Here is a 15,665-nt window from a genome sequence, read left to right as displayed (position 1 = left end):
ACAGAGACTAGAAGTAAAATAAAAATAATCGTAATTTTTATTTTACAAATGACTAACTTGGATTACCTTTGATACACATATTGATGATGTACAGTAACATATTTTAACATTCGTCTTTGTGGAAGTTCATTTGTCTGATGACAGTTACATATTTAACAAGATAAATAAGTTTGATTTTTTTACAAACCAAACGTATTCAAATACGTTCGTGCTCATATACAGTGAAGGAAATGGTACATACTTATATTCTATAACGTTGGTCAAGTAGAAAACATAATTACTTATAATATTAAATTAATAGAAACAAAACGATAACTAAACAAATATAATGTAAACCATTCAAGTATTTGCAGACATGCAGTCTACCTACATAGTAAGTTGTTCGCGTGTGTTTAGCATGGTGGTTACATATTTTATTGTTTTGAGAATTTACCATCCACCATGTTTTGTGTTGTACTTCTATAAACTAACGATAGTAAAACTACTAAAGCAGGATAACGCTGCGTCTTGATCAGCTTTATACACTTTAAGGTAAAGTTCTTGACCTTTCTTCATGGCAACAACCACTGACCCAGTAGCGCTAGTGTCGGCACATTTCACTGCTATAGCCGTACAGCACATGCCTCTAGCCATCACAGCAACTCCAATCTGTTTATCTTCCCATTCATGTAGACTGACACAGACAAGATATAAACCATCATGTGGTGATACAAATTTGCCTGTTGTTTGATTAAAATGTTGACCGTTATATTCAAGTACTTCACCAAATGTTGAAATAATTGATCCAACAATGTCAGGCGTGGGACTTGCAAACGTCACATAACAAGCATATCTGTTACATACACGTGACTCTGTTGATTAGAAAACATATGTAGGATGTACATGTTTAATTTCACACATGCTCTGACTATTTGATTCATACAATGTACATTTACCTTTGAAATAGTTTCATTTTTTTTTCTTTAAGAACATTAATCTTAAGTATTTGTTTTGTACCGCCCTAGGTTTTAGTGTTCTTAGTTTATCACCTAAGAAGATTTGAAACTATTAATTTTATACAAGTGTAGCAGGTCACGTAATAAGTCACCAAAAGTAAAACAAACTTTATATACGTGCACTACATTCTGTATGTGTTCACATTATAGTTTAATTATAGAAAGTTAATCTATTGAAACAAAAAAACATATTTTATTCTGTTGTACATATCATATTCTGATACAACTAGTGACACGATAAGCAACATCAACATTAACTTTTGTTTATTTAAAGTTAGTTTATATAATTAGATAATAAGATATTAAAAATTTAAACATTTTTTTGTGTAAGAGTTATTTTATTTTAGTTTTAATTCCTGGATTTAATGCGACACAGTTTTAATAGTAGAAACAACAAGTAATGAAATGACGGTGATTAAAATTCGTTATTTTTAAACTGCAGCTCTGTAAATGTCTTACTGTACTAAGGTAGACCGCTGTAGGTCGACCACCCCCCCCCCCCGACATACCAGGTGGTGTAATGTACCAGGTGAGGAAACAAACACCTGACAGAAACCCACGGGTCTAGAGACTGGCACTATGGGTGAGTGAAATGTTCCATTCTTAATCACGTTATGATCTGTCTGGCTAACGAACATCACGTTATGGTCTGTCTGGCTAACGAACATAACGTTATGCTCTGTTTGTCTAACGAACATCAAGTAATTTTTTTTGAAAAAAAAATTCAGGCAAACCTACCTAATAGATTCAAATCTTTGGACAGCACTGAAATAGTAGCTTCAATAGTTTCAAGCTAAAAAAGATTTTATAAAATGTGTGAAAAAAATCACATAGTTACGTACAACATACAATAGCTGCACTGATGTTAACTGGTTATGGCAACTTGAAAGAATATAAATAATTTAAAGGATGTGTTTTTTTTTAAATTAAAGATGTATTACTTAATTTAAGAAAACATGTATTAACTGCTCTATTGATATAGTGTTAATAATTTAGACCGGATTTATCAACGTCGCAATTTAATTTTTAATAAAATTACTACACGTATACCTTCGTAATCCTTTCTTCCCTAGTTTCCAAGTTCTGGTTAAAGACTTGAATCAGTTTGTCAATGGGCATCAATCTTTGTTGTAGGAGTTTGTACAATACATTTTGCTAAACATCAAAACATTATATAAAAGTATTATAATTTTGCATATTATATGTAACATAAACATGTGTCTTAACATTAGTAAGTATATTAAAGTATAACTGCTGATAAAACTTCTAAGTTGTTTTTTTTAATTTAACCTGCTTATAATAAGCTATCTGGCGAGTGTGTGTAAAATTGTGAATACACATAATTAGTAATTTTACCTTTTCTAATTGAGTTGATGTATTACACAAGATTTTATCACACTCCTCTTGTAGGGCAGCCATCAGATCAGAATGTCTTTTAATTTCTTGTGTTATACTGTCTATTTTGTCTGCGTAATCTTGCATCTCTTTATTTATTTTGTGTAAGTTGTTTTCATATTCTTTCATATCTAGAGACATTTTCTCTAGTGTTTTGTTTGAATTGGATTCTTTTTCTTTTAAACTTTCAATTTCTTTGTTCAGCTCCTTTATTTTGTTATCTTGTTCACTCATTTGTTTTCTGAGGTTTTTAAAATTCTGCTTTTGTTTTTTAGTCAGTTGTTCAATGTTTACCCCCATGTCACAATGTTCTGTTACAAAGTTGTCTCTCCATTGTTTTATTTCTGATATGTTATCTGTAGACTTATGTTGTGTGTCCTGTAGCGAAGATAGTGTTGTTTCAATAAAGGCGAGTCTACGCTCTAGGTCAGGATGTTCTTCAACTGAGAATAGTCGCATATATATGTATGAAATTTAAAATGTCCTAAATCTTGAAAATCAGGGTGTTCAAAACGAATTTAAACCAAAGTATCAAACGTAAGTTGGTTTACAAAATACAATACATGTACATATTTTAAAATTATATCCACTATATGATGCTATATAACGTGTTATACCAAAGCATACTATAATATACCAGCTGTGTGTTGAACTTGTGTCTTGAGTTGTCTTGTTGATTCTCCTGTTAGAAATGTTGCTGTTGTCTGTGTTTCAGACTGTGGTAAAGATGGCGTTGGTTTGTTGACATCCATGTTGTCTTCGTCTGGTGAATTTGGATTTAGAATTTTATTTTAATTGCAGTTAAAGTGAACAAAGATTTTTATAGTACACACAATAAATGTTGCTTTTTTAGCTAGTTAAACCATAACGCAAGCCTTGTTATACTCTGATCAAAAACAACTTTGAATATGATCCAAACGTATACAAATACAAATAATTCCAAAATAATCGAAATCTATATATTGTTTTAAATTTAACTTTTACAAGAATAATTATCGATTTTATAATGAAAAGTAATTTTTTAAAAAAATTTAAGGCTCTTCAAGATTGTTTTAAGGCGAATAAGGTTACACGATGTGATTGTAAAAATCTTTTTTTTTTTGTTCATATAATGATTTACAATATTCAGTAATCATAGAAAAGAGGAAAGTGGTCTGTTAGACAGTAAAATTATATCTCTTTAACTTAGTATTTGTAATGCCTGTAAACTAAACTGTAAAACAATTTTTTTGCATTCTTCTCAGTAGAAACACTTCATTACTGAACACACATGACACATGACAGTAGGCTTTGAGATTTAAAATTATAAAAACTATTAGAGTACTGACCTAAAATATATGACGTCACATCCAACAAGGTCGTGGCTGCTGTGTCCAGTTCTTGTGATAGCTCGATGTAGCTGACAGATGATTGGTCAGTTTTTTCTTCTAGCCACGCCTTACTTTTTGCAACAACCTGGTTAAAGCAAACAACAACAATGTTGTCAATTGGTCACGTGTTGAAGTGCTATATTCCTAAACACGTGTTGGTTTAAGTATTACGAACTTTTAGTTTGTAATGACTTACATTTTTCATATTTCCCAGAACAGGTTCCAGAACTTGTATCTGTTCTTCCAAATATTTCTTGCGCTCTGTAACAAGCTTGACCTGAATTCTCGAAGGCATCTAAATGTTAATAACACTAAATTAAAAAAATATGTTAACTCTGTCATCATCACTAAGTAAATCTAAAGCAGTGTTTCTTCTGGCAGATAAGGTTCGATCCCTGCCAACACTGAAAATTGAGAACGAAGAAAAAGAAGTGTTTCTTCAATGTAACCCCCCCCCCTAAAAAAATAGACTACCGCCCCCCTAACGAAATATTAAAAATATGTACTTTTACAGTATCCGCCCCCCCCCCCCCCCGATAATTTAAAGTGCCACCCTTTTTCTACTGACGGTACCATATATAAGCCTAGCTCTTAAATTATTTTAATTTAAGGTGAATCTTTATAATCATTGATACATTTATAATCTTCCCTGAGTCAAGTATAATTTTAGTGTACCAAAAGTAATATTATAATTCATTAAATTAATTCAGTAAATAAAGAGTTAATTATAACAATGAAATAAAATCTAATACATGAGTTATAAATCTACCAAGACTAAGTTTTTGCCCTAAATTATTAAACTATAACTGGCAATCCACAATTAAATGAAAACTACTTTAAATAAATATTGTTATATTTCTTTTTTAGATATGTTAACTAATGTAGTTAATTATGTAATACATAATACGTTTTCCTTGGCTTCACTTATGTTATTTCCTGCTTGCTAAAATTATACACTTGGGTATTTCCGTTTTTCACTTTCATTATCTATCCAGCGTTGTGATGAACTATTTTACAATTTGTCTGTGAATTGCCTAAATATACAGTAATAAAATACGTTTTTTTATAAAACGACCTACATACTTTTCTATTAATAAGTATATTTTAAAGAAATTATATATTATCAAGCTTCATAATTAAGAGAATATAATTATAATAACTGAGTAAGAATTGAAGAAGTATAAGAGCTTTTGATTTTGTTTAAAATTCATTATTTTTAGGTTGTTTGGTTATATTAAAAGGAAATGCTGTTTTAAAAATATATGAAATAGATTAAAGATTAACAGTACCTTGAGTAGGGCTAGTCTTCTTGTGGGGAATCAAAGGACTGGAATTGTGTAGAGTAGCTGAACTTCCTCCGTTGAATAATAGCGGGTTTTCCCGATAGCGTTGTCATTAATAGAGTTATCTCTCTTGTATTGATGCTTTACTACGTGTAGATCAGCCACAACAAGATAAATCCATTTCATTAAAACAACATTCTATCTAAAGGTAAGTAAACAATGGTAGATCTCATACACGTCGTTTTTATTATTTACACAGCGACTAACGGGGGTGAAGCTCAGATGCGATATGGAAACATGATAAGTTGTATATCGAGGCGGTAAAATGCGAAATTGAAGCACAATTTATCAAATGTGGAGGCGGTAAAATGCAAGCTTAAGCTGAAAGTTAAAACAGTCGTTTACGTAACATTTGTGTCGAGTAGTTAAAATACTTCACTGGGACTATTGCATCTGCAGTCATATGTTATCAGAGGCGTAGCTACCAAAGCCGGCCCCGGGTCGAACTATCAACTTTGTGCCCCCTCCATTTAGTTTATATTATTATTGACGTTAGTGAAAAAAAATCATCTCCCCCCCCCCCCGAGCTCTAGTGGAAAAGGTTGGTGGCACTTTTTAGCAGTCAATACTTTTTTTTTGTGCCACACTATTAAATACTTTTGCTATCAATGATTTCTACAATATTATCAGTCAAAAATTTAGTGGTGCCACTTTATAAAACACATACTGATGTAACTTTAAAATGAACATTTATTTAGCCTATCACTTACATGCAGATGTCTGAGTACAACCCCACCCATGAATCTTAAAATATTTTGTTGGAACAGTTAGAGAAGTCATTGTGTCACACAGGTAAATCGAATTTATATATATATATATATATATATATATATATATATATATATATATATATATATATATATATATATATATATATATATATAATGCTTTTTCAATACTATATTCTATATCGAATTCATTTGAATTAAAAATCTGTATTTTAAATAAATATTGTTATGGTTTTTACCTTTGCTCACGACGAACATTTATTTTAACTGAATTAATAACGAAAACTATTTATCTACTAATCTATTTGCTCTAAATAATTAGATCAAACTAAAAACCAGGAACTAAATGAATAAATCGTCTGACACTGATATGACATTTAAAGATGTAGTTTCCATGGTAACATCCGCGAATGCTACATTGATAGAACATGTAGATATTCTAGCTGGTAAAGTGAACGTTTGTATCTTGCTTTTAGAATTGGCAGCTACATATATAGGTTCAACATTTGGTTTTTTTTCTATTAGTTTTTAAATATTAATTATGTAACATATAACGGAAAATTTAGGCATGGCTTTTAGTTATTTTTTGAGTAAATAGTTTTTACTTTTTATGGAGCATACGAAAAGCAAGTGATGTTTAATTTTTGAACAAAGACATTAGTTGATATATTTATTTTAGATTGATAAAGTATGTAGTAAAAATCAAATTGAAAAATTGAAACTGATAGATAGTTTTTGTCTCTATCAAAACATATTTTATTTTACAATCGCTTTCTAAATGAAATTATATATTCAATGAAAGACTTGCTTATAAGTTTCAAAAAACCCATCTTTAGAACAAATTTTTTTTACAGAATACAACATGCAGTCTACTACGACACTTGGACAACAAAAGACACCTGGTGTAACAGACACGGAGGAATCTCAAACTAGTGAGAGATTAAAAAAAAAACAACAAATATTAGCTAAATAGGTGTTGTGACTAATGTCGCCTAAAAAGTTATTTACATTTTACGTTTACAGAAGTTGTTTTATCACTATAGTTCAATAAACATGTTTTTTTGTTTTTGTTTGCTACTGTGTGGAAATAACTCTCATTTTACTTCTTAAACTTGTTTCAAACTTGTATGCCATGTGTGTAAATTACAAATCAATCTTTTTCAAATCAGATTTGTTAAATCGAGTGAAAATTCTCGAGAGAGCTAAAATTTCTCTTCAAGAAACGCAACAAAAGACTGAAGATGACATGTCAGAAATGAAACAATGGAGAGACAACTATGTCACAGAACAGAGCGATAGGACAACAAGAATTGAACAACTCAGCAAAAAACAAAAGCTGAACTTAAAAAACTTTAGAAAACAAATGAGTGAACAAGAGAAGAAAGCGAAGGACCTGAACAAAGAAATTGAAAGTTTAAAAGAAAAAGAATCCAAGTCAAACAAAACACTAGACAAACTGTCTCTAGATTTAAAAGAATATGAAAACAACCTACTCAAATAAATAAAGAGATGAAGGATCACACAGATAAAATAGACAGTGTAACACTAGAAATTCGACATTTATCGACAATTATTTCTGGCTTACAAGAAGATAGTAAGAAAGTAAAGACCGATACAGCAAACACGATTGATAAATTACAGTTAAAGGTACATAAAAAATCACATTTTCAAAATAGTTCGTACACATGTTATTTAAATATATCTCTACAAAGATGAGGTTAATTACAATATAAACGCATTTTGTGTGTTTCCTTTATGAAACTGTAATTCGTTTAAAAAAATTCTAATATCAAATATCTGCATTTGAAATTGACATAATTATCATTTTTGTTTTAAAATTATAGCACAGTGTAATGTACAAACTCCTACAACAAAGATTGATGCCCATTGATAAACTGACTCAAATCTTTAACCAGAAGTTTGAAACTTGGGAACAAAGTTTTAAAAAGGTGAGTTTCTTTAAAGTAAAATTTTATTGTTTTCTGAGTTTTATTAAAATAATCAACATTATAAAATTAATAACAGTTGCGTGTAGCGATTGATGCATATTATCTTTTCTTTCTAAGCAAAGTTTATAATCATTTGTTTTTAGATTCCATTAAGGGTGTTGTACTAAGTTGCAAGCTCAGTGTTATATTACACGTTTCTGTTTGTTTAGCGTGATAATTATCAATATCAATAGATCATAAACTTGAATTATTTACCAAGAACAATAAACATATATAAATATGTTTTTTCAATTAAGCTGGAGGCCTTTGAAAGTGAGATGATCAGGCTGGCAAACGATATTTGTCCAATCGGTAAGTTTCTTGAGTACTTGACTGAATCTTTTGTAGGCACTGAGGAACAAAGGGCTACAATTATACCTCGACACCAGACTGGGTTTTGGGCAGCTCTCCTTACGTGAGCCTAGAGCACGGGTTCCCAACCTGGGGGTCGCGACCCCCATTCGAAGGGCTTTCTGGGGGGTCGCCAATTGGTATACTAAACCTTAGTAATTCGAAACAATACATAAATATTTAGAAGAATTTTTGAAATTCGGCTTTACTAACACCACTGGAAAGGGAATAGAGAAGAAGTAAAGCGTACTGTACAAAGTTGTTCTCAGTCACGAGTTTATGAAATCTTCAAAATCTCATCAAACGCTGCATGTTGAAGATGGTGAAGTTAATTCTTACATGTCGGTAGATGTTAAATAACATATTTGTATTGAAATTAAGCTTTCACCATTGTTTGCTTTTCAAGTTGATAAATCAACAGACGTGAGTTCGTGTTCGCAGTTGCTGGTCTTTGTCTATATTTATTCAGATGATAGCAAAGAAGAGTTGCTCTTGTGTGAAGATAGCATGGAGAAAATAAATACGTTTTTTTTTTAAATTGGATGATTAAAATGGGTTAAAACGGCTGTGAGGGTTTCTACGGATGGTGCTCCATCTATGTTTAGGTTAAAATCGGGCTTTCAGAAAGCAGAAAAGATTTAGCTCCCTAACCACTGCCCTCACCTATCACCACCAAGACTCCATTGCTAGTATAAGTTGTAAATTATATAATATCTGGAGCCTTCAAAGAACTGAGCAAAGACCTGAATAAAGATCACGAGGCTCTGTTCTTCCACACTACAGTACGCTGGCTATCAAACGAATTATTGTGAATCGTGTTTTTGAATTGAAATCTGAAATCAAATTGTTCTTGGAAATGCAAAGGAAACAAGACCTTTTGGTATACTTAAAACGACAAAGAGTCGTCGGAGAGAGTATCATACCTAGCAGATGTGCTCGAACATCAACATAAGCAAAACCTGAAGCTTCATGGAAAATGAACGAATATTATCACTTTCCATGATAATCTCGGGGCATTTTTATCAAAGCTGCAAAATCGGCGAAGAAAATAAATATTGGAAATATTGTAAATTTGAGAAACTCTGCAGTGTGGTAGATGAATCTAATTATGAGATAATTAAAATTTGGAAAGAAGAAATTTCTGGGCATCTTACATCTATTGAAAACGAACTGCAGCGCTATTTCTCTTAGCTGAAAAAAAAAGAATCTACATTGACGTATTATCCATTCTCTTCTTCCCTTGATGTTGCCTGCATTCCCGATGAATTACAAGATGAATTCTTTGATTTGTAGAGTGATTCCGCGTAAAATGAAAAACTTCAGACACAATGTTGGTGTAGTAGTAGCCATTTATATCCAAACGTAAAATTGATTGACTTTTCGAGAATATTATTTTATTTTGAGCACTATTTTTCGATTAAAAACAAAATTAAGATAATGACAATGACATAGGTTGGCGTTAACAAGAAAAAATACTTTAAAAAAAAATAACCGCGAATGTTTAGTGAATAGTATGCAATTTTACTCATGGTATTAAAACAGTTATCAAGAGTAGTTTATATTGAAAGTCTACGAAAAAATCTTATTTTAGTGCTTATTAATTTCCATACTAATTTCGGCTTTTTAATTCTATGGGGGTCGCGGGACACTTAATTTTTATAAAACGGGGTAGCCACTCGAAAAAGGTTGGGAACCACTGGCCTAGAGGATTAGCCTCTACTTCTACCGTTCATCTCTGTGATCTTTCGGCCGGCCGACTTCCTTTCTTCTTTATCGATTCTAGTCTAAAGCTTTCTTTGCGAAATTATCTTTATTCCCTCTCAGGGTATGTCAAATCATCCGCTGTTGTTTTGTGTTTGTCACAGGAAGTACATAATATATTACATACATTGCGATTAGTATAAATTGTGACTTTGCTAGATACAAATGTAAACGTTTTAAGCTAGTCCGCATTTTAGTGACGTCACCAAAACCTCACTTTACTGTATATGTGGCTAAGAAAGATAGTTTTACTGTTTAGGTCACAACTTACAAACCTTGTCACTTCATAATTCATGTTTACAGTCTTTGTAAAGTTAACATGACATGTGTCTACTTAATATTGGGTTATATGTGAGCAACAAAAACTAATCGCGGTACTACATTAATACAGTTGTAACTCGAGATAATTTAATTTGTAACAGAGTTCGTGTCTCAAATTCGCCGTGTTTCAATGCCATTTCCTCCATTAACTTTCATCGAATGCAATTCATCCGTTCCAGTACCCCAGTTGTTGTTTGTGTTACGTATTTTGTAGAGAACAAAATTTTAACAAAAAAAAAAGTATAAAAACAAAATGTAGGAAAAAGCAAAGAAATGAATTTGTTGTATTAAGTGTATTTTCTTTGGAAATCAGCCGACGAGTTTTACTTAAGACGTTGTCGAATAGAGGTGAGGGGGTACATAATGTTCAATTAATATCTGATTTTTTTCACATACATTTCAGTCATTTACTAGCTCATTCATTACACTCTTAATATTACTTTCTTATACAACTTGATTAAATTTAACTTAACATAGTTGCACTCACAGCTACCCAATAATTAACAATTTATCTCGTTCATTTTTGTGACTGCTTTTCTTTTCAGTGACCTTTACTTTTTCGCTGCGTTTTTTTATACTTCACATGCACCTGTTTAAAACATAAACTGTGACGGAGTGTTGTTTTGTTTTCGCGTTCACAGTTTTGGTGAGGAGAGTACTAAACAAAACGGTCATTGATTAGTTGGATGATGATGATATAGGAAATAAAATGAAATATGCAATATAATAGATAGTATCAAATACTTACTATTAAATACTAACAAAACATTACACACTACGAAAATCTAATCAATAAATACTACGTAAACAGTATACACTACCCAATACTAACGATTATATAATACATTTACTAGCAGTTATACTAACCTAAAAAAATAGTGAACAAATAATTGACGCATGTGTAACAATGTAAATAAACGTTTAACAAAACATACATGTTTTTTTCCTACTTGACAGAAAAACGTGCAGCATGTAACAGATATGGTTGTTATATCCACCTGAAAGAAAGCACAATGATCATATCGAGTTCAAGGATGAAAACATTTGGTGAAATTAGAGAATACAACGGTCAACATTTTAATCAAACAACAGGAACATTTGTATCACCACATGATGGTTTATATCTTGTCTGTGTCACTCTACATGAATGTGAAGATAAATAGATTAGAGTTGTTGTGAGGGCTGGAGGCAGGTGGTGTACGTCTGTAGAAGTGAAATGTGCCGCCACTAGTGCTGCTGGGTCAGCGGTTGTTGACATGAAGAAAGATCAACAACTTTACTTTCAAGTGTTTAAAGCAGAACAAGACGCAAAGTTATCCAAGTACAGTAGTTTTACTATCGTTAGTTTTTAGAAGTACAACACAAAACATGGTGGATGGTTAACTTTTCAAACAATCAAATCTGTATCCACCATGTCAAATACCTGTACAAAGATTAATCTTGTAAAAATATGTTCTATTTCGTTTTATGATTCCACGTGTTACTATTTATTTTTATATCAATACAATAAACACCTGACTTGCCCAAACTTCTGTTTGCTTAAAGAATATAAAATGTTTTAAGTGTTAGGGACTGCACCAATAGGACTGAAGGTTTAAATCTTTTAGATAATGTTGTTAAGTCGTTCTTTTGTTAATATTTTGTAAACACTAAAACATCATTTACACTTAGTGTGATCACTGGGACAAGGGACATAACCATTAAAATACGGTTCAATGTTTAAATATCTTGAAAAGGTTCTTTTGAGATTTTCTTTACACTTTATTTTCTCGTATACAAAGTATGAGGAAGTGTTGTAATCGTGCAAACAATAATCGAGATTTGTAATTTTACATGACCGCACGTCTCTCTGTATGTGTGTATGTTTTGAAACACGATAACTTCATTTAAGTTACAGCTAGGTTGATGAAATTTCCAATATAAGTATTATATCAAATGTGTAGTTCGGGATCAACTTTTTCGCGATTTTTGGTAAACGGAACTGGAACTTATTCATATATGATAAAAAGATATAAATTGCTAACTTCTGTCAAATTTTCAGTAATTTCCGTTGACCGGAAGTAGTAATTAGTGCTATTTCCGATTTCTCAAAAAACGCATGTTGGGCGTTCACTTGGTGCGCAATTTTTTTTCTACGAGATTCTATTCTATTATAAAAAGTTTTAGTAATTAAAAATGGATTACAAATATTGTCCCGAGTTGCCATCCCTAGTAGTGTTATATTAGAGTATTCGAGAAATTTTTAGGGAGATCACTCCCGGTTTATTTTGTTTGGTTTAAAATGAAAAACAGTTTTCAACTAAACATTACCTACTTCTGGCTTAAAGTTTCTAATTTTAAGTTGTTTTTTTTTTATTCTGGTAGTACAAACTATTTTATCACTTCTACGCGAAATACAACTAAGTTTCATTTTTTTAAAAAATATGAATGCTTAAGTAAATAAATTATAACAGAATCGTTAAAAATTAATTATAATCGATTGGATGTATTTCTGAATTTTGAAAAAAAATTAAAAGACGTTTTTTTTGTGATCTGAGTCTTATAACACTTTATTTGTTTGTTTCGAGGGATTGTGGCAAATCTTTTTATCTCAATTTTGACACACTTTAATGCGACGATTATGTCGTCGCACATTCGTGTAGAATATGTGGTATATCTTGTTCAACCTCATTTTGGTCTAAAATAAATTAGTTAAAAGTAATTTAGTTTAGCGAATTAATAAAAGGGGAGATAAAAAGAGAGGTGGGGCAACCAATTCCAGAGCTTGAGGCTAACAATCAGTTATGTGCCCATTATTCTAATAAATAAATTCTTTAATGTATTTTAAATGCAGTTTACTAGTTACTGCCCCTGTAACACAACGACTGGAGGCAATATTTAAGTCTATATGTAAAGACTCGTAGCAGAGTATTTTATAATTCAAATCTGTATTGTCGCTCAGGAGCTTTTCTTTTTTTTTCTACCACCGTTTGAGCACCGTATGGGACGGCGCCCGGGGCAGTTGAAAAGGTAACAGTTAAGTAATTTTTTTTTTCATGAAGATCAGCACTTAAATATTTATTCTTCAAAGTATTACCAAAGCAGCTGATGTAGGTTATTCGAATTAAGCTACTTCCATACTTTTTGCATGGACAAAATTTACAGAAATGGTTTAGGGGAAGTAAAAAAATAATATATAGGTCTAAAATTATGTTTGAAAAAAGTGTAACTTAAGTTCTTTTTCCACTGAGCCCTTCAAATTGATCTGGATGTTTGAAGTCAATCAGCAATTGTTTTAAAAATGTTACATAAATGTCGTTACTTTTACCGGAAAAATGCTCGCATATTTTTGAATAACAATAATCCGCTCATTTACTTTGTCCACTCTGCATACCTTGAGCACACAACAATAAAACACACACTCATATACGTATGCTTAAAAACATAACAAATATTTTAAAAATATAAAAAATAAAAATATAAAAAATATTTGTAAAATATTTTAAAATAGACATAATAACAAACTTTTAAGTCCACTAAAAAAACTGATTATTTCATAATCTTCGGTTGTTAAAATATAAAAAGTTTCCCTGTGCGATCAAAGATTTTAAGAAAGAATGCAAATAATTTTTATTTTATTTTTGTTGCTTTGAATGCATGTTATTATAACGACGTTTTTTCTTTTTTCTTTTCCACTTTAATGTTTAGTCATTTTTCTTTTATAAAGTCGTCACTGCTAATGGTGCTACTACAAATATTTGCTTTAAAACACCGTTAGTAGCTCGCTAATCTGAAAGACGATTATCTGCTACGTGGAAGCAGCCGACAGTGTCCACACTATACAGGCAACAGCAAGCCAAACAAGTGATCGCTAGTTCTTACCTGCCTTTAGTTTCAAATTGTTGTAATGACTCTATACTCGTCCCTGATAGCACAGCCCTAGCTAGTTTTCTCCCTTTCTGTTACTGAATACAGTAATTTCTAGAGTATCAGCTAAGGGGATAGTCTATAACATGATTTGTTTGTTTCGAGGGATTGTGGCAATTCTTTTAAACTCAATGTTGACACACGTGAAATGCAACGAATATTGTTATGATAGATTATAAATATCTATCATGGTGTCTCCACCTCTCCCCCCTTCTTGCTACCCCACAGGTAACAGTACACACCTGGACCTGAGTCCGGCGGTATTGTAAGGCTGACCGGGCCTCGACCTCAGACTGCGGTCGTGAGGGCGGAGCCTGAGTCATGTGACCTGTAGGGTAGGGACGCTACAGTCCGGTCACTCTACCTTCTCCCCTCTTCGGAGGTACACGTTTATTTTGGTGCTTAGGCACTAGCCATTATTACATTATAATTATTTTGGTGCTACGGCACTTGTTCTCCTCGGAGAAATTAAACGTACGTTTGGCAACGTGTGTAGAGGATTGTGTGGCTTCTTTGGAAGGTAATTAACACTTACTTTTATTAGCTGTAACGTTATAATATTAATTAATAAGTATGGAATGAATATAAAACAATGTATGAATGAAAGCATATTTCCTAGTAATGTTTATTGTAGGCCTTATGTAAGGCTAATGTAAATGTATTATCTGGGTAACAATTTTAAACTTGTATGTGTCTGAATGAATGTGTATATCACAGAGATGTTAGGAAGTTGTCTAATGTATTTTACAGCCGGCCAGCTTGAGGCTAAAACTTAGTACAGAGGTCTGTGTGTGAGGAAGTGTAACCACGCCGCCCTGGAGACCAGTCGCCCCTTCCAGGCTACTTTAAATTGTATCGTTATTACGTTGTCAATTATTAATGTATTAATTAATAAAAGTTAAAGGATTGGAAACTGATTTAATTATTCAATCCTAATTTTAACCCTTTTCACTGAGCCAAATATCGGCAATCAGTTAATAATAATAATACAACATTAATAAACTCAATATTACTATTAAGGGACCTCTTGTCCAACGAGACAAACCCTAGACTAACAGGTCATTCTGTAGCTGCGGCTATATTTATTTATGTGCGGTATGACTCGCTAGAGCATATTTGCCACATTGGGGGCTCGTATCAAAGCTAAATTTTTTTAATATATATAAATACTGGTACATTTTTATCATATATATATAATTATATATATAAAGGTAGAATTTAATTTTAATTTAATTTTGTTACTTTTTATGCCACAATTAGAATACAATTGTACATCCTTTACTAGTAATTACTTATAGTTTTCAGATTGTTAAAGTCAAAGTTAGACCTAGCTCTACCCACCCTTGATACCACCCAGCTAACTTCCCAGGGTGACTCAGAGCGACCACTGCAGTTTCGGTAAGTGTCTCTTGTTCAGGCAAGTTCAGATACTGTCAGTGCTCTACATTAATATTTTTTTTTTAAAATACAGCTAACACTAGTTGGGTACCCCGACCAGTGACCACCC

At 31.9% G+C, this 15,665-nt stretch overlaps 2 protein-coding genes across 2 annotated transcripts in view; one reads left to right on the top strand and one right to left on the bottom strand.

Moving 5' to 3' along the window:
* Positions 1-15,665, bottom strand: part of LOC131947433 (structural maintenance of chromosomes protein 2) — a 151,125-nt gene that overhangs the window by 33,881 nt on the left and 101,579 nt on the right. The window lies entirely within an intron of this gene.
* LOC131947370 (uncharacterized) lies at positions 6,167-8,123 on the top strand. The gene is made up of 5 exons (XM_059308575.1): positions 6,167-6,277; positions 6,686-6,763; positions 7,001-7,478; positions 7,676-7,780; positions 8,077-8,123. Exons 1-3 carry the CDS (start codon positions 6,178-6,180, stop codon positions 7,330-7,332), a joined length of 510 nt encoding a protein of 169 aa, XP_059164558.1. The 5' UTR covers positions 6,167-6,177; the 3' UTR covers positions 7,333-7,478; positions 7,676-7,780; positions 8,077-8,123.

Source organism: Physella acuta, unplaced genomic scaffold, assembly GCF_028476545.2.
Source record: "Physella acuta isolate Inbredline_101_S28 unplaced genomic scaffold, ASM2847654v3 ptg000592l, whole genome shotgun sequence".
NCBI lineage: Eukaryota > Metazoa > Mollusca > Gastropoda > Physidae > Physella > Physella acuta.
Note: the sequence above shows the minus strand (reverse complement) of the source record. Positions and strands in the feature narration are given on the sequence as shown.

Coding starts and splice junctions, on each gene's coding strand:
- LOC131947370 (XM_059308575.1), top strand. CDS start 6,178: ATGAATAAATCGTCTGACACTGATATGACATTTAAAGATGTAGTTTCC. Junction 6,278..6,685: donor ACATGTAGATATTCTAGCTG/GTAAAGTGAACG, acceptor TTTTTTTTACAG/AATACAACATGCAGTCTACT. Junction 6,764..7,000: donor CACGGAGGAATCTCAAACTA/GTGAGAGATTAA, acceptor TTTTCAAATCAG/ATTTGTTAAATCGAGTGAAA.